General features: G+C 37.1%; 1 protein-coding gene across 3 annotated transcripts in view; it reads right to left on the bottom strand.

Annotated features, from left to right (window-relative positions):
* Positions 1-10,862: 10,862 nt before the first annotated feature.
* The window catches only part of ARID4A (AT-rich interaction domain 4A), a 59,016-nt gene continuing 45,920 nt past the window's right edge, over positions 10,863-23,958 (bottom strand). For 2 of the 3 annotated variants that reach the window (XM_060004486.1, XM_060004485.1), the window contains 5 exons: positions 21,957-23,093; positions 21,577-21,681; positions 17,828-18,034; positions 17,052-17,198; positions 10,864-13,033 (listed from right to left, as the gene is read on the bottom strand). In XM_060004486.1, the coding sequence (XP_059860469.1) occupies positions 12,930-13,033; positions 17,052-17,198; positions 17,828-18,034; positions 21,577-21,681; positions 21,957-23,093 (1,700 nt within the window). In that variant the 3' untranslated portion in view covers positions 10,864-12,929. Of the gene's footprint in view, positions 13,034-17,051; positions 17,199-17,827; positions 18,035-21,576; positions 21,682-21,956; positions 23,094-23,958 lie in introns of all 3 variants that reach the window. The other variant, XM_060004484.1, reaches the window with a different exon arrangement.

Below are 23,958 nucleotides of genomic sequence, written 5' to 3' on the forward strand. Positions count from 1 at the left end.
GCTCAGAATCCTGGTGATGGGTTTAGTCCAGCTCCATACGATCTTTTTCTAGGCTGACTGCTCTTGTCTTCTAATAAAACTACTCTACCTGTCCCCCACTTCCCATCCTTCACTTCCACTGAGCTCATAGTTAATCCTTGTGGTACATGGAGAGGGGTGGCGCCAGGGAAACTGTGGAGACTAGCAGGGTGTTCAGGGACAAAGTAAACAGTGACATGTAAAGGTAGGAGAACTATTAAGGCAAATAGAAATAAACAGCTCACTGAAGTTGAAATTGCCACAGAGACCATGCCATAAAGTAATGGAAAAATTTTCAAGCAAGTTTCTAAGGTAAGGGTAGATTTTCCTTCTCAAATATAGATACCACTCTTGCTAATTTGGTGATGAGAATTCCAGTAGGGACTTCCCTGGTGGCACAGTGGTTAAGAATCCGCCTGCCAATGCAGGGGACACGGGTTCAAGCCCTGGTCTGGGAAGATTCCCACATGCCATGGAGCAACTAAGCCCATGCACCACAACTACTGAGCCTGCGCTCTAGAGCCATGAGCCACAACTACTGAGCCCTCGTGCTGCATCTACTGAAGCCTGTGCACGCCTAGAGCCTGTGTTCCGCAACAAGAAAAGCCACCACAATGAGAAGCCTGTGCACGGCAAGGAAGAGTAGCCCCTGCTCACCACAACTAGGGAGAAAGCCTGCACGCAGCAATGAAGACCCAATGCAGTCAAAAAAAAAGAATTCCAGTAAAGCTTTTTCAAAATTGAGATCGCATTAATATTGTTCTATGATGGATGACCGCTCTCTTTCTTTTCAACAGCGTTATTGAGGTTATAATTGGTATACAGTAAATTCCCTATATTTAAAGTGCACAATTTGGGACTTCCCTGGTGGTCCAGTGGCTAAGACTCTGCACTCCCAATGCAGGGGGCCTGGGTTCGATCCCTGGTCCAGTAACTAGATCCCACATGCCACAACTAAGAGTTCACAAGCCACAACTAAAGATCCCACATGCCGCAACTGAAGATCCCACGTGCTGCAACTAAGACCCAGCGCAGCCAAATAAATATTAAAAAAATAAAATGTACAATTTGATGCATTTTGACATATGTATACATCCATTGAACCATCACCAAAATCAAAATAATAATCATATCCATCATCGCCAAAAGTCTCCTTGGCCCCTTTTTTTAATCTGTTCTTCTGCTTATCCTTCCCTGCCTCCCCCACCATCCTCTGCTTTGTCACTATAGTTTGCATTTTCTAGATTATTATATACAGTTGACCCTTGAATAAAGTGGGGGGGTTAGGAGTGCCAATTCTCTGTGCAGTCAAAAATTGTATAACTTACAGTCTGCCCTCTGTATGCGTAGTTTCACATCCTCAGATTCAACCAACCTCAGATTGTGTAGTACTATAGCATTTACTATTGAGAAAAATATGTGTAAGTGGACCCAGGCAGTTCAAACCCATGTTTCTCCAGAATCGACTCTAAATGGAATCATACAATGTGTACTGTTTTATTGTCTGGCTTCTTTCAATAAGCATAATGATTATCCATGTTGTTTTATCAGTAGTTCATTTTTATTGGTAAATAGTTTTGATTTTATGGATATACTACAATTTGTTTAACCATTCATCTGTTGATGGACATTTGGATTATTTCCAGTTTTGGGCTATTACAGATAAAGCTGAGGGAGTTCCCTGGTTGTCTAGTGGTTAGGATTCCGGGCTTTCACTGCCGTGGCCCAGGTTTAATCTCTGGTCAGGGAACTGAGATCCTGCAAGCTGTGCAGTATGGCCAAAATTTAAAAAGAGAAGAAAAAAAAAAAAAGACTAGCGCTTACAAAAATAAAATTAAAAGGATAAGAAAACAAAACAAAGCTGCTACAAGCAATTGTATACAAGTCTTTATATGACACATTTTTCCTGTTCTCTTAAGAATACCTAAAGGTGAAATGGCTGGATCGTATGGTAGGAGTCTGTTTAATTTTTTAAGAAACTGCCAAACATTTTTCCAAAATGGCTACACCAGTGTATGAGAGTTCCAGTTCCTCCATATTGTTGCCAACGGTTGGTATGGTCAACCTTTTTAAATTTTAACTTAATAGGCAGGTAGTGGATTCTCACTGTGGTTTTATCTTGTATTTCCCTAATGCCTAATGATATTGAACACTTTTTAAAAATAGACTATTTTTTTAGAGAAGTTTTAGATTCACAGGAAAATTGAAAAGTACAGAGGGTTCCCATATACCCCCTGAACCCACATAAGCACAAACTCCTCCCTCCCACATTAGAGCGGCACATTAGTGATAATCAATGAACCTACGTGCACATCATTATCACCCAAAGTCTACAGTTTACATTACAGTTCACCCTTGGTGTTGTACAAATGTATAATGATTTGACAAAGGTATAATAACATGTATCCATCCTTATAGTATTATGCAGAATAGTTTCACTGCCCTAAAACCCTCTTCACTCCACCTGTTCATCCCTCTCTCTCCCCAACCCCTGGCAAGCATTAATTTTTTTTACTGTCTCCATAGTTTTGCCTTTTACAGAATGTCATATACTTAGAACCATATAGTTCTTAGCCTTTTCCAAGTCTTTTCATGGCTTGATAGCACATTTCTGTTAGTGCTTAATGATACTCCATTGTCTGGATGTACCACAGTTCATTCATTCACCTACTAAAGGACTTGGAAGCCTCCAAGTTTTGGCAATTATAGATAAAGCTGCTATTAACATCTGGGCAGGTTTTTGTGTGGACATGCTTTCAACCCATTTCAGTATATACTAAGGAGCAGGATTGCTGGATCATATGTACGAGTATGTTTAGCTTTGTAAGAAACTGCCAAACTGTCTTCCAAAGTGGCTGTACCATTTTGCATTCCCACCAGCAATGAATGAGAGTTCCTCTTGTTCCACATTCTTGTCAACACTTGGCATTGTCAGCGTTTTGAATTTTTGCATTCTAATTAGATGTGTAGTCATATATCTCATTATTTTAATTTGCATTTCCATGATGACATATAATGTGGAGCATCTTTTCATGTGCTTATTTGCCATCTGTTTATTTTCTTCGATGATTGTGTCTGTTAAGGGCCTCGGCACATTTTCAAATCTGGTTGTTCATTTTCTTATTGTTCAGTTTTAAGAGTTCTTTGTTTATTTTGGATAAGTCTGCTATGACCTGAACGTTTGTGTCCACCCAAAATTCTTATGTTAAAATCCTAATTCCTAATGCTGGTATTAGGAGGTGGGGCTTTTGGGAGGTGATTAGGTCATGAGGATGGAGCTCTCAAGATTGGGATTAGTGCCCTTATAAAAGAGGCCCCACAGAACAACCCATCCCTTTCTACTCCAAAAGGCCCTCACTGGACCATGCTGGCACCTTGATCTTAGAATCCCTAGCCTCTGGAACTATAGGGAATAAGTTATTTATTTTTAAGCCACCCAGTTTATATTTTTGTTATAGTAGTCCAAACAGACTAAGACATAGTCCTTTATCAAGTATGTCTTTTGCAAATATTTTCTCCAGTCTATAGCTTGCCTTCTCATTCTCTTGATGAACACCATTTGTATGTACTTCTTTGACATTCATGTATCTTCCTTGGAGAAGTGTGTGTTCAAATATTTAGTCTTTTTTTTTTTTTTAAATTGCATTGTTTGCTCTCTACTGTTGAGTTTTTAGAGTTCTTTACATAGTCTGGATACAAGTCCCTTATTTGATAAATGCTTTGCAAATATTTTCTCCCAGTTTGTTTCTTGTCTTTTTATTCTTTTAACAATGTCTTTTCAAGAGCCAAAGTTTTAAAATTTAATGAAGTCAAATTTATCAAATTATTCCTTTATGGATTGTGCTTTTGGTGTTGTATCTGAGAAGTCTTCACCTAACCCAGTTACGCACAAGGTCGCAAAGATTTTCTCCTGATTTCTTTTTTAAAGTGTTATGGTTTTAGGTTTTGTAATCCATTCTGAGTTTTTGTATATGGTGTGAGGTATGGCTCCAAGTTCATTTTTTCTGCATATGGATGTCCAATTGTTCCAGGATCATTTCTTTAAAAAGATCGTCCTTTCTTCATTATATTGTCTTTGCACCTTTATGAAAAATCAATTGTCCATACATGGGAGGCTTATTTCTGGACTCTCTTTTCTGTTCCATGAGTCCAGACTCTCTATTCTGTTCTATGGGTCTGGACTCCCTGTTTTGTTCCAAAACAACATTTTGATTACTATAGCTTTATAATAATTATTGAAATCAGGCAGCATTAGGCCTCCAACTTAGCTCTTATTCGAGATGATTTGGCTATTCTAGGTCTTTTTCATTTCCACATGAATTTAGTAATTAGCTTATCAATTTCTACAAAAAAGCCTCCTGGTGTTTTGATTGGGATTACATTAAATTTGAGAAGCAAAAAAATTCCTAACAATATTAGGTTTTATGAACAAGGTACATGTCCTCATAGATTGTCTCTATTTTTTTAAAATTTTATTATTATTTTTTTTTTGCAGTACGTGGGCCTCTCACTGTTGTGGCCTCTCCCGTTGCGGAGCACAGGCTCCGGACGCGCAGGCTCAGCAGCCATGGCTCACGGGCCTAGCCGCTCTGCAGCATGTAGGATCTTTCCGGATCGGGGCACGAACCCATGTCCCCTGCATCGGCAGGTGGACTCTCAACCACTGCGCCACCAGGGAAGCCCAGATTGTCTCTATTTTATCTCAGCAATTCTTTGTAGTTTTCAGTTTCGGTCTTTCCATCCTTTGTCAGATTCATTGTAACATGTTTTCATGCTATTGTAAATGATATTGTTAAAATTTCAATTTCTGATTATTTATTGCTAGTACATAGAAATACAATTGATTTTTATAATCTTGCATCCTACATTCTTGCTAAACTCACGAGTTTGAATGCCTCTGATTTCTTTTTTCCTGAATGCTTTAGAACCTCCAATACAGTGTTAAATAGAAGTAGTGAGAGTAGCTCTCCCTGTCTTAGTCCTAATCTTGGAGAAAATAATGCAGTCTTTCATCATCAAGTATGATGTTAACTGTAGGTTTTTCATAGATGTCCTTTATCGGGTTGAGGAAGTTGCCTTCTATTCCCAGTTTGTTGAGCTTTTTTTTCAGGAACGGATGTTGGGTTTTGTCAAATGCCTTTTCTGCATCTATGGTTTTTCTTTTTTAATTTGTTAATAAGCTGAATTATATTGATTTTTGAATATCAAACCAACCCTACATTCCTGAGATAAACCCTACTTGGCCCATGTTGTATTATCCGTTTAATATGTTGTTGGATTTTATTTGCTAAAATTTTGTTTAGAGTTTTTGCATACATATTCATTAAGGATATTGGTCTTTAGTTTTCCTTCCTTGCAATATCTGGTTTTGGTGTCAGAGTAAAGCTGGCCTCATAGAGTGAATTGGCAGCATTCCTTCATCTTCAATTTTTTGGAAGAGTTTGATGAATTAGTATTATGTCTTCCTTAAATTAGTATTAATAGTATGTATTCCTTAAATGTTTGGTAGAATTCATGGTGAAGCTGGACCTTTACTTTGTGGGAAGGTTTTTTAATATTAATTCCATTTGATAACAGATATAGGGTTAATCAGGTTATATATTTATTCTTGAGTAAATTTAGGAAATTTGGGTCTTTCAATGAATTTTTCTATTTCATGTGAGTTGTTGAATTTATTAGCATAGAGATGTTCATAGTATTCCTTTATTATCCCTATAATAGCTATAGATACAATCTGCAGTGATGCCACCTTTCTCACTCCTGACATTGGTAATTTGTCTTCTCTATTTCCTTTCCTAATCAGCCTGGCTAGAGGCTTATCAATTTTAAAGATAGTTCTTTATTTTTGAAGTCTATTATTGGCAAATTGAGTCCATTGTGCTAAAATCCTACTCTACCAGAGCAGTACACGGTATGAAAGCACTCTACTGATCCAATGAATGAAAAAAAAACCCATTGATTTCTGCATGTAAAGTCCTTTTAATATTATTACTCTCTTTTAGACATTAACCATTTCCTTATCTCTTAGGTCAATTATTTAGGGCTAGTAAGATACAAATCAGCAAAATTGCCAGAGGCCAGGTTAAATGCTTGAGGATGTGTTCCAAGAGAAGGCTAAAGGGAGGTGAGGCAGGTGACTGGCACTGAGGAGAGAAGGAACCTTGAAACAATGAAGAAAACAGATGGAGGCTGAGGACACAGTGAATCAGAGAAAGTATAATAAAACTATAAGGCAGGAATCTTGGGATATTAAACTAGCAACTTAAACAGGATGAAACAGTATAAACTCTAGTAACAAGAAATGAAGGTCGGCCTTCCCTGGTGGCGCAGTGGTTGAGAGTCCGCCTGCCGATGCAGGGGACGCGGGTTCGTGCCCCGATCCGGGAAGATCCCACGTGCCGCGGAGCGGCTGGGCCCGTGAGCCGTGGCCGCTGAGCCGGCGCGTCCGGAGCCTGTGCTCCGCAGCGGGAGAGGCCACAACAGTGAGAGGCCCGCGTACCGCAAAAAAAAAAAAAAAAAAAAATGAAGGTCACATAAAATCTAATTCAAGAGTGACTACTCAAAGTTACGGTAAAATATTCAATTTAATAGCATCAGTGTTTCAAAAAGATATTTGAGAAATGTTCAGAAATTAGAGGAAAAGGTTACATAAATTAGCTTCAGTAAATTATGAAAAATAGGATTTCTATTTATACTCAACACTGAAAAATAATATACTGGGTCTATTTTACCTATGTTAGCAGGAAGATCTTAAGATTTCTGGTCAAATGAAGGAACCTCAAAAGGGTCATAACATATGTAGGTGGGGAAAAAGCACAAATTTCTCCTTGCTTTCCCCAGGCTAAGAAAAAATCACTGACTTGATTAAACTTGAGTTTTGTACTAGCCAACCACAGTGACTTTGGGTTTGCATGTGCCCTATGCTTTTTTGATTTAGAAGATTGTTTTCCTTTACATTCAATCTGCACACATTTAAAGTATACACTTTCAGTAATTTTCACATATGTGTACACCCATGAAACCATTATCACAACCACCAAAATAATGAACACAACCGTGACCCCCAGATGTTTCCTTGGCCCCTGTGTAATCTCTCCCTCCCAGGCCACCTACACCACGACCCCCACCAACTTTCCAAGAACCCAATGACTTGCTGTCGCTCTAATGTGTATTTTCTATAATTTTGTATAAATGCAGTCAAAGTGTGTACTCTGTTTTACCTGGCTTCACTCAGCATAATTATTTTGAGATTCATCGAATTTGTTGCCTGTATCATCTGTTCCTTTTTACTGCTGAGTTGTATTCCACTGTATGGATATGCAATAATTTATTAATCTATTCACCAGTGGATGGGCATTTGGATTGTTTTAAGTATTTGTTATTAATAAAGTTGCTTTATGTGGACATGCTTTCATTTCTCTTGGCTAAATATCTAGGAGTGGAATGGCTAGGTCACATTGTTTAAATTTTTAACAAATTGCCAAAAATTTTCCAAAGTATTTGTACCATTTTGTATTCTCACCAGCTGCGTAAGAGAGTTCTAGTTCTTCTGCATCCTCCCCAACACTTGGTATGGTTAAGGAGAACTTACAGGGTCTGGGATTCTGCTCAGTAGGATTTATAAGCAGTCATTTATAACTTAGCTAACTGTTTGAACATGGGCAAATCACTTGACCCTTCTAAATATCACAACTATTACAACTGCTAAAAAACAAAAACATCTGACAATATCCAGTGCTGACAAGGACATAGTGCAGCTGGAACTCTTGTGTGTTGCTGGTGGGGATGCAAAATGGTACGGTCATACAAAAGTTACTCCTAGGTGTTTACCGGAGAAATGAATATTTACAGTGGCTCTATTCATAATTATTAAATGCCTTGTCATAGAGAAGTTTTTAATTTTAATGCAGTCAGATTTAGTTTAGGTTTTTATTTAAGAGTAGGTTTGGATAAGGATCAAAGAGAATTTCTGAGAGCAGTTAGCAACTGGTGGGAAAGGTGCCCCATCAAAGGAACACTACCAGTAAAATCTGTGTTCACAACTATCTTGTTAAAGCTTAGCTATTATAGGGCCAATTGTGGAGAAAATGACTGCATCACAGAAATGGTTAATTCTAGAAATCACTTACGGACTTCCCAGGACCATTCATCGTTGGAAACCAAGGGAAACTTCAGCAGTTTATTATCCTCCATCAGAGACCAAGGTTCTCTAGAGGATAACATGTACTGGAATATAACAGTAAAGGAACTAGTTGTGGGATTTGCAGATAAAATATAGGATGCTCAGTTAAATTTGAATTTCCGATAAATAACAATTTTTACATGAGACATACTTATACTAAAAAATTATTTGTTGTTTGACTAAAATTCAAATTTAACTGGGTATCCTGTATTTTTTATTTGCTAAATCTGGCAACCCTAAACTGGTGAGACTCTTGAATCAGATTGTCTTGTTTAATGTAATTTAGCCTTGAGAAGAAATCCAATTACCTGTGAAGAGTAATCATTTATTATATTTACATGGAAGTTCCTTAAGTTTTTCAAAAGTAGAACTTTTAAAAATGAATTTTGCATGGTATAGATTACAAAATGAAGATGGCTTCATAATTATGTTAACTACAAATTCCAAAATTATAAACACTGCCCTTCTTATTCTGTTTAAAAAGATATAATGGGTCTCTATGAATAAAAAGGTTTTGTTGTCCTTCTCAACATGGAAAACAACATTTGATTTTGTTAGTAAATGTGAAGGACTAAAAAAATATTTATATGCTGAAAACACCAAGTATGTATTTGTTAGAAATTCCCTATTAGTGCAAACTCCATTTTAAGAGTCATTCAACCCTCACTAATGATGAATGCTATCACATACTGTAGTCTTCCTGTAATGGAACAAAAGTCTGTCTGTAACTGCATGACAGTAATGGAAGAGGGAAGGGAAGAAGAAACAAGGAGAGGAGGGAAAAGAACTCATCAGCTTAAGAATATTTTAAGTTGGGGATTAGACTGTTAAACAAGTTTTACATTTTTCAAATGATACTTTTAAATCACTTTATGAAAAGAACACCAAAGACAACTTTTAAATGTCTGACTTTGTGCATAAGGATCACTGGTAAAAATACAATGGCAATTCAAAAGTAATTTTTCTCAATTTAAGTAAACATAGCTTTTGACCATCTTACTATACGTTAGATGCCGGACCAGGCACTTTGTGGGATACCCCTGTGACTGAGGAGTACTTAGGGAACTAAACACCTAGTCGGGTAGAAAGACACAGGCATAAGTAAATGCAATATATTCAATACAAGGTGAGTTGTCAAGTAAAATAATACAGATTGAAAATGCTATCAGAGCATAAAAGAGTGTGATATTCTGGGGGGGTGGTAAGAAGTCAGCAAAAGCTTCCCGGAAAAGTGGCTCTTGAAATGGCTCTGGATAAGTAGGGATGGGGTGGGGGGGACAGAAGGAGCAAGAGGCCAAGGTCGGCAGGTATAAGATTTAGGCAATGCCTGAATAACTCTGCTTTACCTGGCTCCTGCTTCTTCTGCCTCAGGTCTGTTCTCTTACCACCAATTTCTCCTCCTCAATGTGCCTGAGCATTTTACTCACCATATCGCTCCTCCCATTTGTCTAACCAATTTATAATCCCCACTGGGGCCCAGTTTTACTGTTGCTTTCTCTGCAAAGTCTTCGCCGACCATCTTTGCCTTCAAACTAGTTGGGCTCTGTATCGTTTTCTCGTGGCACACCATAACTTCATATGCTAATCACACCTGCAGTTAAGAATTACATGGGGGATTCCCTGGTGGCACAGTGGTTAAGAAACCGCCTGCCAATACAGGGGACATGGGTTCGAGCCCTGGTCCAGGAAGATCCCATGTGCCGCAGAGCAACTAAGCCCGTGTGCCACAACTACTTGGCCTGCGCTCTAGAGCCCGTGAGCCACAACTACTGAGCCTGCGCGCCACAACTACTGAGCCTGCGCGCCACAACTACTGAAGCCCGTGCGCCTAGAGCCCATGCTTCACAACAAGAGAAGCCACCACGAGAAGCCTATGCATGGCAACAAAGAGTAGCCCCTGCTTACCGCAACTAGAGAAAGCCCGCACGCAGCAATGGAGACCCAATGCAGCCAAAAATTAATTAATTAATTAAAAAAAGAATTACATGGGATAATTGTTTAACATATAACTCTTTAGGTTATACAGTCCACAAATACAGGGACTTTTTTCTGTCATGTTCACTGTTAGGTCTCCTGAGCCTTAGCACAATGCCTGGCACATCAAAGATACCCAATAAATTTTTTATGATCAAAAATTCATAAATTTTTGATGACTGAATTCTAAAACATGTGGTTGACTATAGCTTCAAATGCTTTCACAATGTTGATAGCTATGTTATACTACAGGGCGTATAAGAAAGGTATATAAGCAAATTAACAGCATGATGCATAAAGATTGCCAATTAAAAGCAATTTCGTAGAAGACATAGCATATATGTGCTAGATACGAACATCTTTCTTAGTGAAGGGCAGGAAAACTAGAAATTTAACATAAACAATAATAAAAGCACACATGGAATATTAAAACAGAAATCTCCATAATCTTCAAATAACTTGACTTTATAGATAGCACCTTTCATTTTAGATACTAAAGAGTATATTTTTATTTTTTTAGTCATATGCAAGAGCTATCTACTCAAAATTTAGCTAATCTCAAAATATGGTCAATATCTGAATTTAATACCTAGTCAATATTCTTACAAATTTCAGTAACTTTCATAATCCTTTCCAGCCCCCCAAAATAAAAGGATTTTAAGTGTCCATATACCCATTCAATGAATTTATAATTTTACTCTCTGTAGCAAGATCCCAGTACATCATCACCAGATTTATATTGATTAGAAAGGACAATATTCAAGCTGATACATCATTAAAATATCTAATGTATGAATCTAAAGTTGCCTCCTAGTTCCAACTGTATTTGAATGACACACTTTTAAAATTTTTATAATTAAGTACTAGAAATATTTAATTGTAGAGACTGAAGAATATATTGAATATGCTTTGTTTTATGAAGTCTGGTTTTCCAACTGTGAGTTATTGGCACTTAGGGGAAAAAAACAATCACTTAAATGAAAACTAAAAATATAAAGCCTATGTTTAAAACATGGCCTTTATTAATACTGCCCACTGAGCTCCATTTTTATTTTACATTGAAATACTTCTGCTTTGCAAAGAAAAGACAGAAAAGTGCATTTTACAAGAGTACTTTTTTGTTTTTAATTCTCTGCGAAAATGGAAGGAATCTGAATCACAAGTTCACAATGTGGTAAAATGAAATTAAGAAACAATGATTTCATTAATGCTATGCCATCACTAGTGTTTGGCTCTGACTCTGTTCTTGTAAATCAGATCCTGATATACAGTCTAGAGCATCTAGGTTATTACTCTACGCATATTAAACACAGGAAAGAAGGTTTAAAAAAAAACCCTTTCAATGTACAAACATGAATTTAAAAACTGATTTTAAAAAATCACCTTTTTACATAATGTATATGGCAAAACTGCTTTAAATACATGGTTTTGGAAGAATTATTTACAAAATGTATCAGTCTGTGAAACAATTCACAAACAAAGCATACATAATTGCTTTACTTAGTTGTTGCATCTCAACTTTGGGAGATATAAATTTATTCGGCAGTACAGCAAACATAAAAACTGTGACAAAATATCTTAAGGGCAACCAAAAATTTGATCCTCAAAACAGTTTAAGTACTAGGACTGCCAAAGTTTCTAAACAAGGACATACTTTAATGATCCAGATGCCCATTTATAGTTCTACACTGTTTGAAGGACTGAGACAGACTCCCTTCAGTACAGGCAAAGCCGCTGGATGCAACCTCCTGTAAAAGGGACAGCTGAGAGCTATTGTCATTCGAAGAGTGAATTAACCTAGAATTTTCTTTTTTTCAATTTTATTAATATTTTAAAAAATACATAAAAATACAACATCCAATGTCTGAATAAATATATTTAACAAGTTGCAAGATAATACCTTATTTTACACAAAATTTTCAGCTTTAGAAATCTTGTTAAATAACTTCATTGTTGTTATATATTTCATTTTTGTCTTTTTGTAACAAAATAAAAACTCTGAAATTACATAGAAAAAAGACAAAATATTTTTGTCAAGGGATAAGATAGTCCACTGAAAACTTATTCACAATTCCACTGTAAACATTAATAAACATTAAAATATTTGCATAATTGTGTGCTCAAAAATCCTATAAAAAGTGGAAGACTTATTACAACTGTAGTTTTCAGTCAACTACACTTCCTTTCACAATTTATTTTGTCCCATTTACACCTTAAACCTGGGCACACTGCTGAACATATACTTTGGCAGTTCTAAATAGCAAGTGCTTCCACAAAAAGAAAAAAAAAAAAAGAAAACCAACAACAACAATAAAAAAACACAACATAAACCCCCTAGTCACCAAGTGTTCAAATACATCTCAGTGAAAGTGCAGCAGTAACTATTTAGCTGGATATTTTGATGTTTATCATGTGCACTTGCTTGTCTATGATTTCTATAACACCTGAAAGCTTTATTATACAAATTCAAATTTGCTAAGTGCCCTTTTTCTATCTTCACAAAAAAACGAAAAAAAAAATTAAAAATTATGACAAATATGGCAGGCTGCCTAAACTTCAGTTATTAATCAGCTTATTTTTCTTGCAACAGAAAAAAAAAGAAAAGAGAAGGGAATAGATACAATCCAGCCTGGAAAAGTGTACAGGATATACTTAGCAATGTCAAACCAGTTGAGTGCTTTCTGTGGTTGTATTTCAGGGATTTGGGATTTATGTCCTTGGCAGCAAACTGCTGGGAAGGCAGAGAAAACATTTATCACCTGCATTCTACAGCAAGTACGTTCTGTGGGGGAGATGATGAGGAGGGACTCATTCCAGTGTCTGATGAAGCAGATGACATGGAGGCTCCTGCATGAGACACTGTAGGATCAAAGAAGCTACGTTAGACCCGACAACTATCACACAAAGATACCCAGCCACCGGCAAATCAAAAATAAATTTCTTAACATTATTCACTTCAATTATAGTCCTCTTAAATGGTGCATGAAGGAATAACAACATTTTGTCAGCAAAAATTTTGTTTGGTTCAATTGAGTGGAATCAGTCTCTCATCACTTAAGTAACTCAGTTCAAAAAAGGCACCAGAAAATGTAAAGACTAAAGAGATATAAAATCTTAAATCCCAGGCTTCCCTGGTGGCGCAGTGGTTGAGAGTCCGCCTGCCGATGCAGGGGACACGGGTTCATGCCCCGGTCCGGGAAGATCCCACATGCCGCGGAGCGGCTGGGCCCGTGAGCCTGCGCGTCCGGAGCCTGTGCTCCGCAACGGGAGAGGCCACAACAGTGAAAGGCCCGCGTACCGCAAAAAAAAATAAAAATAAAAAAAAAAATCTTAAATCCCTACTTGAAACATCCCTGAAAGAAACTCACCTTGTCCCAAATCAGAAATGAGATCAACCTGAGATAAATTTTCACTATAGCAAATTCCTGCTTTATCTCTGGGTTATAGGACCATAAAAGAATTCACTTATCCTAGAGAATTTCTTTTAACCAGCTAAACATTGGCTTCCTATCTTTATCCTGTCCCAATATACCCGATGGACACAAAACTCTCATAAGCAAGAAGCAGTAATCTAAGTCAGGTATCAGAATCATGGGATCAGGATGGAAATGTGGGTGAGTGATTAGAAAAAGTCTTCAAATGACTTTAACAAAACTCTCCAGGAGCATGGAGCTTGGATTAAAGATCATTACTCTATACATCAGGTGCTCTGTCATTTTTTAGTTTTTACTTTTTTCTTTGCAGGGCCCTCCTATCTCCTGCTCATGTTTGCCCAGTTATTCCTATTTTACTTAAAGTCTTAACTTTTGTTTAAGTATACATTCCTCAATGTGTGTACTGCCAAAATGACATGTAACTCATTACTACAAATTCTAATATGTGTGCTAGAAGTCACTCAATGTTTCACTTTAATAACTCACTTCACACACACAAAATTAAGAAAACAAAAAAGGGAAGAAGACTATAAGAAAATCATCTTTTTAGTTGTCTGAACTTATATGACCTTTAGGAAACTCAAAGCCGTTGAAGGTTCTCTGAAGAAAAGCTCAATTTGTTAATTTGTTCTTCTTTCTGTGTTTAAAAATGCTGTAAAGACTTCTTGCTATTTACAGTTTTTAAAGAAAAGGACAGGGGCTTCCCTGGTGGCGCAGTGGTTGAGAGTCCGCCTGCCGATGCAAGGGACACGGGTTCGTGCCCCAGTCTGGGAAGATCCCACATGCCGCGGAGCGGCTAGGCCCGTGAGCCATGGCCACTGAGCCTGCGCATCCGGAGCCTATGCTCCGCAACGGGAGAGGCCACAACAGAGAGAGGCCCGCGTACTGCCAAAAAAAAAAAAAAAAAAGGAAGAAAAGGACAAACATGGAAGGTCGATCTCTTTCCTTTTGCTCCATCACATTTCCAGGAATTGAAAACTGCTGGACTTGGAGTAGATTCAAGACCACATATGACACAGGCCATTTTATTAGTATTTCATCCCCTAATTCTTTGCCATAGATAGAAAACTTCTCTCAAGATGGGCAAGCCTATCAGATAATTTACTGTTTTTTTTCTTAAAGGGACATCCCTCCTAGAGCCCTCCCCTCCTGTTCCATCCTATTCCTGAAATAGTTGCTTTGTAGGCCTGTTATGTAGTGATCATTCTAGGGCTTCCATGTGCCATCACCTTGAGATTTTCGTTACTGTTTTCCTATGTGGGATTCCTTGTTTGCTGGATGTCATGTTATCTTAATAGCTTGGCTTCTAGTTTTTAATGCCACCATTGAGAAATCTGACGTGAGAAATCTGACGCTGTTCTGAGACCCAGTTTTTTGTATATACCTTTATATGGTAAGCTTTTGGAACCTTACCTCTATCCACAGGGTTCTGAAATTTCATAATGTGCTTTGGTGTGATTTTTTCCTCCATTCTTTATAGAGGTCGCAGGGAGTCCTTTCAATTTTCTAACCCATCTCCTTCAGTTCTGGAAGTTTTTCTTATTTCTTTGATCACAACTTCCTCCTATGTTTATTCAGTGTTCTCTTTCTAGAAATCCTATGATTCAGAAGTTGGATGTCCCAGCCAGATCCTACATTTCTCTTAGTTATTCTCTCCTATTATCTTTTTGATATTTTACTGGGATTTCTTTAGCCTTGCTATCTTACCCTTCTATTTATTTATTTTTTATTCCAAATACCATATTTTTAATTTTTAAGAGATGAATTCATTGATAGTATCATATTCTTGTTTCAAGACGGCAATATCTTTCCTGTAACTCTGGATATTAATTATAGTTTGTTGTTTTTATATGGCACATTGTCCAAGTTACTTTTTTCTATTGAATATTTTGGTTTCTGTCTTTATGTAAAGGCTTTCCTCAAACATCTGGTCTTGTGGCTTCCATATTTAAGGGGGAGCATTAAAAAGCTAACTGGAGGCTATACATGAGGCCGCCGGGCTTTTAAATGTTGGGCAGTGCACACATAGTGATTTGTAAGGATTTTGCTTTTTCGTTCAGGAACCTCCAAATGCTGGTATCTATGTTAGATCACTTCCCTTGGGCTGACCAGTTTCTCCAGAGGAATCTTTCAATCTCCTTCCAGGAATGAGCATAAGCTTGGTTCCCAGCTTTCAGACAGACAAGAAAATGAGATCGTTGGTTGGAAAAGGGACAGAAGTCTCATCATTTAGTACTGGAAACTTTCACTCAAGCTCATTATTTTTGGTTTAGCACCTAACCCTCACCTTCAGCTATGGCTGGTGTCCCTGGGTCTTTCTATAAGCCTGTTGATCCCTCTCAGCCTCCAATAACTTAATCTCCTATTTTCTGCTGGAGTTAGGGGAAAAGGTAGTTTGCTTCAGAGGGTGGGATGAAAGGATCCAATTTCTCCTTCCTTTTTCAAACCATCTCCAATTTTCATCCTCACACCTCACACTGTCCTCAGAGCTTTTCTGGGGTGATGTAGTGTGAATTAGCTTGCTTCTCATTGTTTTGTCCCACTGGAAGGATAAACAAGCTTAGGTGTTTAGCATTCTGTCATCTGCTAGGACAGTTACAGTCCATCTGCTTCTCAGCTTCCAAAAGATATGCTGCTGACATTTCTTGTCTACCGTAGTCAGTCTGCTGTCCCATTCTCTCATCCTTGTGGGTATAGGGCTTTTAATTTTCTTTACTATTATTTTAGTGAGGCCTGGGCTTGGGGTAGATATGAGATGTCAATGTTTAACTAGAAGTCAATGCTATGCAGTTTTAAGGTTTAGTTCAGATGCTATTCTCTCCTCATGATTATTCCGAAGTCATCTCTCCTTCCACCAACTCCTGTTCTTGTTAATATCACTCTCAGGGCCCTCAACATACAGTTCCACTAGACGTTAAGACGTTGAGATCGAGGTCTGTATCTCATTCATCTCTGTACTTCCACCACCTGAAAGAGGGCCTGGCATATGGTATGTGTGCATTAATGTTGTAAAGCTGAACTATCTTATATAGTAGTTGCTTAGGAAATGACTTATGATCCCAACAAGATAACCTCCTAGAGGATAAGCCATATCGCTCTTCATTTTGATGAACCCCATAATGAAAAATATAGTGCCTGTTAATAGGCAGCCAATAAATGTTTGTTGAGCAGTGAGAGAAATTCAGAGGGAGTAAGCTCTTCTTAAGAACCCACCACATTTAGTAAAATCACACATTTTGTAAAACAGTTCATAGTCTCTTTCAAGAGTCTCATTCTGATTCAGTTGTTGGCTCACTTCAACAGTAGCAACAAAGAAGAAAACACTAGGAATCTAAAGATAACAATAAGTATATACTATATTAAAAAGTGGCAAACCTAAATCTTATAAAACGATAGGACATATATTTGAAAAACAGGGGGAAGAAAAATTATAATCAAATTACCTTCTCTGTCTTTCTTTTTTAATCTTTTTCTCCTCCTATCTATGGTTGCAACTTCAGACTTCAAAGACATGTAATACTTTCTGATTTCCTGTAGTTTTTCTTGGAGAAAAGAGATTCTCTCTGTACTGTTCATGTTATCTAATTCATCTAAAAGGGAAAAAAAGTTAATCTGGATTTAAAAATAATTCTATGAGAAAAAATGATGGCAGTTCTATCAAAAGTCCAATTCATAAATCAACAAATGCTTTAGTTTATTAAAACCTAACAGTACACTAAATAAGGCTCTATAAAAATGGAAGGCCTTAATTAAATTCATGAATAAGATTTCTATATATATCCCAAATATTCCACTAAACATGTATTACTTAATGATGTATTACTGAAATAATCAGAAAAGCACAAGGAAACATCAACATTCAGCAACTCTGATCTATAATTGTAGTTATTTATCCAAATAGTGTCTTTGTATTGATGTTTTCCTCATTTATTAGTTATTTCCAATTGTCAGTACAAGAAAGGGTGTTTAAGTTTCATCAATTTATATAAATCATACATGTCTCATTCCATAACTGGAGAGCTTTCTCCAATCAATATTTATCAAGTTAGTATTATAAAAAGACACAGATTTGTATTTAAGATAATAAATAGTGATTATTAATAAGACAACATTTAGGATACGTAAATAAATGAATTTGCTAATCATTACTCCTTATTTTGACATTTCAAAATATATACCACTTTGTAATATACATTCAAGTTTTCTGTAAGTTTCTTACTGAGTTGAAAACTCCACTTATATGTCCGAGGAGATGAATTCGGATGTTTTTCTTTCTGTTTATCTTTTTCTCCATCTTTGATGTGAGGGGATATTCTTGCAGGAGATCGTGCAAGCTTCTGTGGCTTAGATACACTAAGATGCTTTACTGGGGTACATTTACTTGAATTGTCTAGGACAGGAAGATCTTCACTATCACTGCTTTGTCCTATAATAAGAAAAAGTTGACTCAGGTTATAAATGATAAAAATCTCAAATATTAAAATGCAACGGACCCAGTAATTACACTTTTCGGTATCCTAAAGAAATAAATGCACAAATGTGCCAACTTTTATGACAATAAAAAGATGGAAGTAACCTAAATATCCACCAAAAGGGAAATGGCTAAGAATTATATATCAGTATTATTGAATACTGTGCTAAAGTTGTTAAAAAAGAATAAGCTAGAGTTCCTAAGAACAAAAATGGCAAAATATCCAAAATACACTGTGAAATGATAAAGTTAAAAAACAATAAGCACAGTATTGCCCCACTTATGTTTAAAACAAAACATAAAAACAACCCAAAAGGGGACCAACCCAAACTACACATGAACAAGCATAAAATACACATCCAACTTTTAACATATGTATAATATATAAAATGTGTCAGATATTTGTTTGCAAGTCTACATCCCTCCTCACCAAATGTGTATTTAAAGATGCTTTTCGTTTTCACTTAATAACAAATTAGAATTTTCTCTCAACTTTTTCTGCTTTTTTCCAAAGTCTACACCCTACTTCCATCCTATTCACTCTCAACAGCCAACCTTCCCTTCTACTGAAAAGGCAACGTTGAGGGTTACACACTCACTTTCCCAGCCCCTCCCCTACTGTATCTGTCCTTATCTCCCTTTTTGGGCCTCAAAAAGAGGAGACTGTTAATTCTGGGCAAACTAATCTCTTCAGCTATACTCTTGAAACCATTTATTCCCAGCTCCTCTGAAATATCCCAATGTCATTTTATCTTTCTTCTTTTTCCAGATGCTTCTTTAAGCATCTTTTTCCATGCCTAAAGCGTTCCTACCCTTAGAGAGGGAGGGAGGGAAGGAGAGGAAAGCCTCCCCCTTTAGCTGGCACCTCTTTCCTTCTCTTTAGGGTCAAATTTCATGAAAGAGAAATTCTTTGTCTTTCTTATTTCCATACTTTCTAATCATGTCTCCTTCCCATGCTCTTGTTAGGGCCCCAAACACTTACTATTCACCAAATTCAATGAATATATTTTAATCCTACTTGAATATTCTATTGCATTTGAAACGTCTTTCTTATTCAAACCAACTAGTGTTTACTGATTTTCATTTATCTCTAATCTGCTTCTACTCTGCTATTCCTGGCCCATTTAAAGGGATATGCCACATAATTCCACTTCTGGTTCTTTTTCTTCTCATTTTACAACTCTCCCATAGCAGCTTTATCATCTTGTAATCCTTCAACAACTATCTTCTAAAAACAGACTTTCTTCGAAGCTCCAGAGCCTTATTTTCCTAATACGCGGTATCTCTAAAAGCAACATTCCCTAAATTACTCTTCCAACAGCCTGCTGCTACTCCTATATGCTATATGTCAGTTAACCAGTTCCTCATATCTAACTAATAATAATTGAGTACTAGTGATTTTATGTCCCAATTCTCTTAATTCATTCCTTCTTTCACTGCCTTAGTTAAGCCAAAGATTCTTTCCAAAAGGAAAAACTGATCATCTCCTTTTTTTTTCCTTTTTAATCTTTTTAACTTTTTGAGACAATCTTCAAACTTACAAAAAAGAGAAGAACAATTACCAAAGAATGTTTTTCTGCCATTTGAGGATAAGTTGCCCTGCCATATTTGAATACTTTAGTGTTCTCTTCTTACAAATAAGAACATTCTCCCTGTATTAGTTATCTTCAAATTAGCCCAAAACTTAGCAGTTTAAAACTACAAATGTTTAGTATCTCACACGGTTTCAGAGGGTTGGAATCTGGGAACAGCTTGGCTGTGTGGTCCAGCTCAGGGAATCTTATGAGGTTGCAGTCAAGCAACCAGTCAACCAGTCAACCAGCCAAGATTCTGGTTGCAGTCAACCAGCCAAGATTCTGGTCTCTGAAGACTTGACTGGAGCTGGAGGATATGCTCCAAGATGGCTCACTCACATGGCTGTTAGTGAGTTTTGGGAGGCCTCAGTTCCTTGCTGGCTGTTGGCAGGATATGCTCAGTTCCTCACCACGTGGGCCTCTCCATACACTGCTTGAGTGACCTCACACCATGGCAGCTAACTTCCCCCAGAGCAAGTGATCCAAGGGAGAGCAGGAAGGAATTTGCAGTGCCTTTTATGACCTATTCTCTGAAGACATACTCCATCACGTCCACTTTATTAGTTAGAAGTGAGTCACTAAATTCAGCCCACACTCAAGAGGAAGGGATTAGGCTTTGCCTCTTGAAGCGAAACGTATCAACACATTTGTGGATATGTTTTAAAAACCACCACGCTCCTAAAGAACCATAATACAACCATCAAAATCAGGAAATTAACACAGATATATTACTATCATCTAATCCTCAGATCCCACACAAGTATCTCTACTTGACCTGATAATGTTCTTTACAGCAATAGGATCCAGGTGAGAATTATATACTGCATTTAATTATCACACCTCCTAAGTCTCCTTTAATCTGGAACGGTTCCTCTTTCTTTGACTTTCATAACCTTGACAATTTTTAAAATCATAGACCAGTCATTTTATAGAACATCCTTCAGTTTGAATTTGTTGATGGGTCCTCATGGTTACAGTCAGGTTATACATCTTTGACAGGAATATTACAGATGTGCAGCTATGTTCTTCTTATTGCGTCCTGTCAGGTGGTACATTTCACTTTGTCCCATTACTGGTGGTGTTCACTTCATTTGACTAAGGTGATGTCTGCCTAGCTCAGCCACTGTAAAGTTCTCATTTTCCCTTTGTAATTCCTGCTGTCTTTTTAGTCTCATCTCCCATCACTCTTTCTCTATACTCTAGACCTGTCTTGTCCAGCCACTAGCCATATCTGGTTATTGAGGACTTGAAATATGGCTCAAAGGTTTTTCTTTGAAATGCCTTTTATCTTAAATAAATTATATGCCCCTTCCTTGAAATATGTATCTACTGTAATCTAGAATTTCCCTTTCAGACTTGTATGAAGGCATGCTTTGGAGGTAAAATTTTCATTTGTTAAAATCAACCATGTTTATTTCTATTTACTATATTCTACAACTTAATTTTACTCCTTATTGTACAGAAATCTGTTTTTCATGTAATCTATTCTTACTGGTTTACTAATTTTCCTGTTTGTTTTAGTAAGAATTTTATTTCCCCGTATTTCAAACTTACTGTGTTACTATTTAAAAGTCAGTTTTTCTAGATGAAAGGAGAACATTCCATTCAGAAATGTAAACTTAATCTGCTTTTATTACCAGAGCAAATGTTATTTTTCTTTTGTTCAAGATTCCCAAATGTATTCCTCTAATATTAAACTGCTTTACATAAGAAATACAAATGAAATAAGCATAAAAAATAACCACAGCTATCCCAGCTCTAAATAAAATTGACAAGCACCTTCAGATTAAAAACTAATGGAAAAATTGCTACTTTTCAGAACATAATAAACCAAATTGAGTTTTAAGCTGACACAAATGATCAAGCCAACAAACTGCTGAAAGTACTAACACCATACTAAAGCCAGCATTGAAAAGTACCAACCTGCTCCATTCTTTTCATTTTTGGCTACAGCACTTGTTCGCTTTGGGGTTCGCTTCTGCTTTTTGGCCAATAATCCACTAGTTCCATCACTTGGCCTTTTCTGACCTGAAATAAGTGAAAAGAGAGATTTAGCAAAAAAAAAAATCAAGAGCAAGAACATTCATTCACCTATTTACTCTACACGAATTTCCACGTCTATGTTAAAAAGAAAAAAAAGGAGGGGAGGGAGGGAGAGAGGAAAGAAAGAAGGAAGGAAGGAAGGAAGGAAGGAGGGAAGGAGGGAGGGAGGGTACTTAACAGATCATTAGTTCCTAAAACTCTTGGCTCACTAGTTTTTGGTTTTAATATAACGGTTGATTTTCTCCCTAGGAAGTCCTTACCCTTCTCTCTGCTCTCTCTTTCTTGAACAATTATACTACAGGTACCAGAGGCAACGCTGGCTTCAAATCCATTTGCTGATTCCCTCTCACAGAGACCTTCTTGAGATTCTTCAGCAATACTATCGACCTCAATGGTTACATCACTCTCACTTTTTATACTTCGAGACTCATCTTGGCTGAGAGTAAGTGGTGAAGCCACTGAAAAGTTATGCTGTACTGCAGGAGGTAGGGCAGGTGGAATAGAAACAAGAGTGTTACATTCAGAGCTTTCAACTACTACATCCTCAGTACTGGTCTTATCCTTTTCATCCAAATCGTCCAAATCTACTTCATGGCAAACCAAGGTTTCCGGCCCAATCAGAGGCATTGCATCCTCTTCTTCTTTTAGCGGAGTATTTACAGTTTCTTCAGCTGGACTATCAAATTTTTCTTTAGTCAATTCTTGAATGCATTGGTTTGGCTCTGCTATTAATGATGGCATTCCTTCATTTTCTATTTCAAAGTGTTGTTCAAAATTTAAGTTTTTCATTCCGTCAGATGCAACACAATCACTGGTCCTTTCTTGAGAAATACTATTTGTCATTTCCATTCCATTCTCCATTCTTACTTTTTTCTCTGGTGATGACTGTCCCAGTATTTTCCGTTTCAACTTTTTTTCTTTTGCACACTGGTCAATTTCATCTTCTGTAGCAGAAGAAAAGTTTTTATTGTCTAATGAAGAAAATTCTATACTCTGAGCTTCTATATGAGGTTCAGTTCCTGCTTCATCCTGGCTAAATGATGAAATCTTTATAATTTCTAAAGAAAGATCTTTTGTCTTGCTTCGTCTTCCCTTTCCTTTAGGAGATTTTTCTGCCTCTTTCTTAACTTCTTCTACTTGTTCCACTTTATTTCCAAAAATCTGTACTATTTGTTCATTCTCTCCAACTTCTAACTTCAAGGTTTCTAAAGGCTGCATTTGAGTCCTATCATTTTCTTTTAATATATGTGCAGCAATCTTTGGATTTTCTTCATCTAGTTTATCATCACTTAAACTTTCATTTTTTTCTAATTCTTCTTTAATATCAGGAGAAAGTTCTTCATTCATCAAATTCTTTTCTAAAAGGTCTTCTGTTTCACTATCAGATGAACAGGAGTCTGCAAGAGGAAATACTGTATTACAAAGGTTTCTATCTTAATTACCAATGCAATTTTATAATAAAAATTCTGCCAAAGACAAAACTCTTTATCAAGTACCTCTGAATACCTCCTTGTAGAAATTTCTTATGTAAAATAAATCAGGACTTCCCTGGTGACACAATGGTTAAGAATCTGCCTGCCAATGCAGAGGACACGGGTTCAAGCCCTGGCCCGGAAAGATCCCACATGCCACAGAGCAACTAAGCCTGTGCACCACAACTACTGAGCCTGTGCTCTAGAGCCCACACGCCACAACTACTGAGCCCGCACGCCGCAACTACTGAAGCCTGCGCACCTAGAGCCTGCGCTCCGCAACAAGAGAAGCCACCACAATGAGAAGCCCACGCAGCAAAATGAAGAGTAGCCCCCGCTTACCACAACTAGAGACAGCCCACGCGCAGCAACGAAGACCCAACGCAGCCAAAGGTAAATAAATAAATTAAAAAAAAATAAATCATACATTTGTGCCAAAATGGGGGAGGGGAGACCTCAAATTCCATGTGAAAATACATTGCATAGAAAATATTACTGTCTCAATTCCATAAAAGAGCTATTTTGCAATTTTTACTAGTATCGTATTTAGGCTACAGTAACCCCTAGAAAAAGCAAAGGACTAGTACTGAGATATGAAGTTAATATGTTAAGTGGTTTGATCTGAGATCTAGAAGGTACTGATTAATAAATGAGATGCCCATTTTGTGTCCTTAGAAAGGAATATGATATTCTACTTAATTCTGAAAAGATGTACAGAATGAGAAGCTTGAATTCTCAAAACTTTAAATATTCCTCTGATTAAGAGACAGGAAAGTACAGGCCAGCTACC

Source organism: Delphinus delphis, chromosome 2 (genome assembly GCF_949987515.2).
Source record: "Delphinus delphis chromosome 2, mDelDel1.2, whole genome shotgun sequence".
Classification (NCBI taxonomy): Eukaryota; Metazoa; Chordata; class Mammalia; order Artiodactyla; family Delphinidae; genus Delphinus; species Delphinus delphis.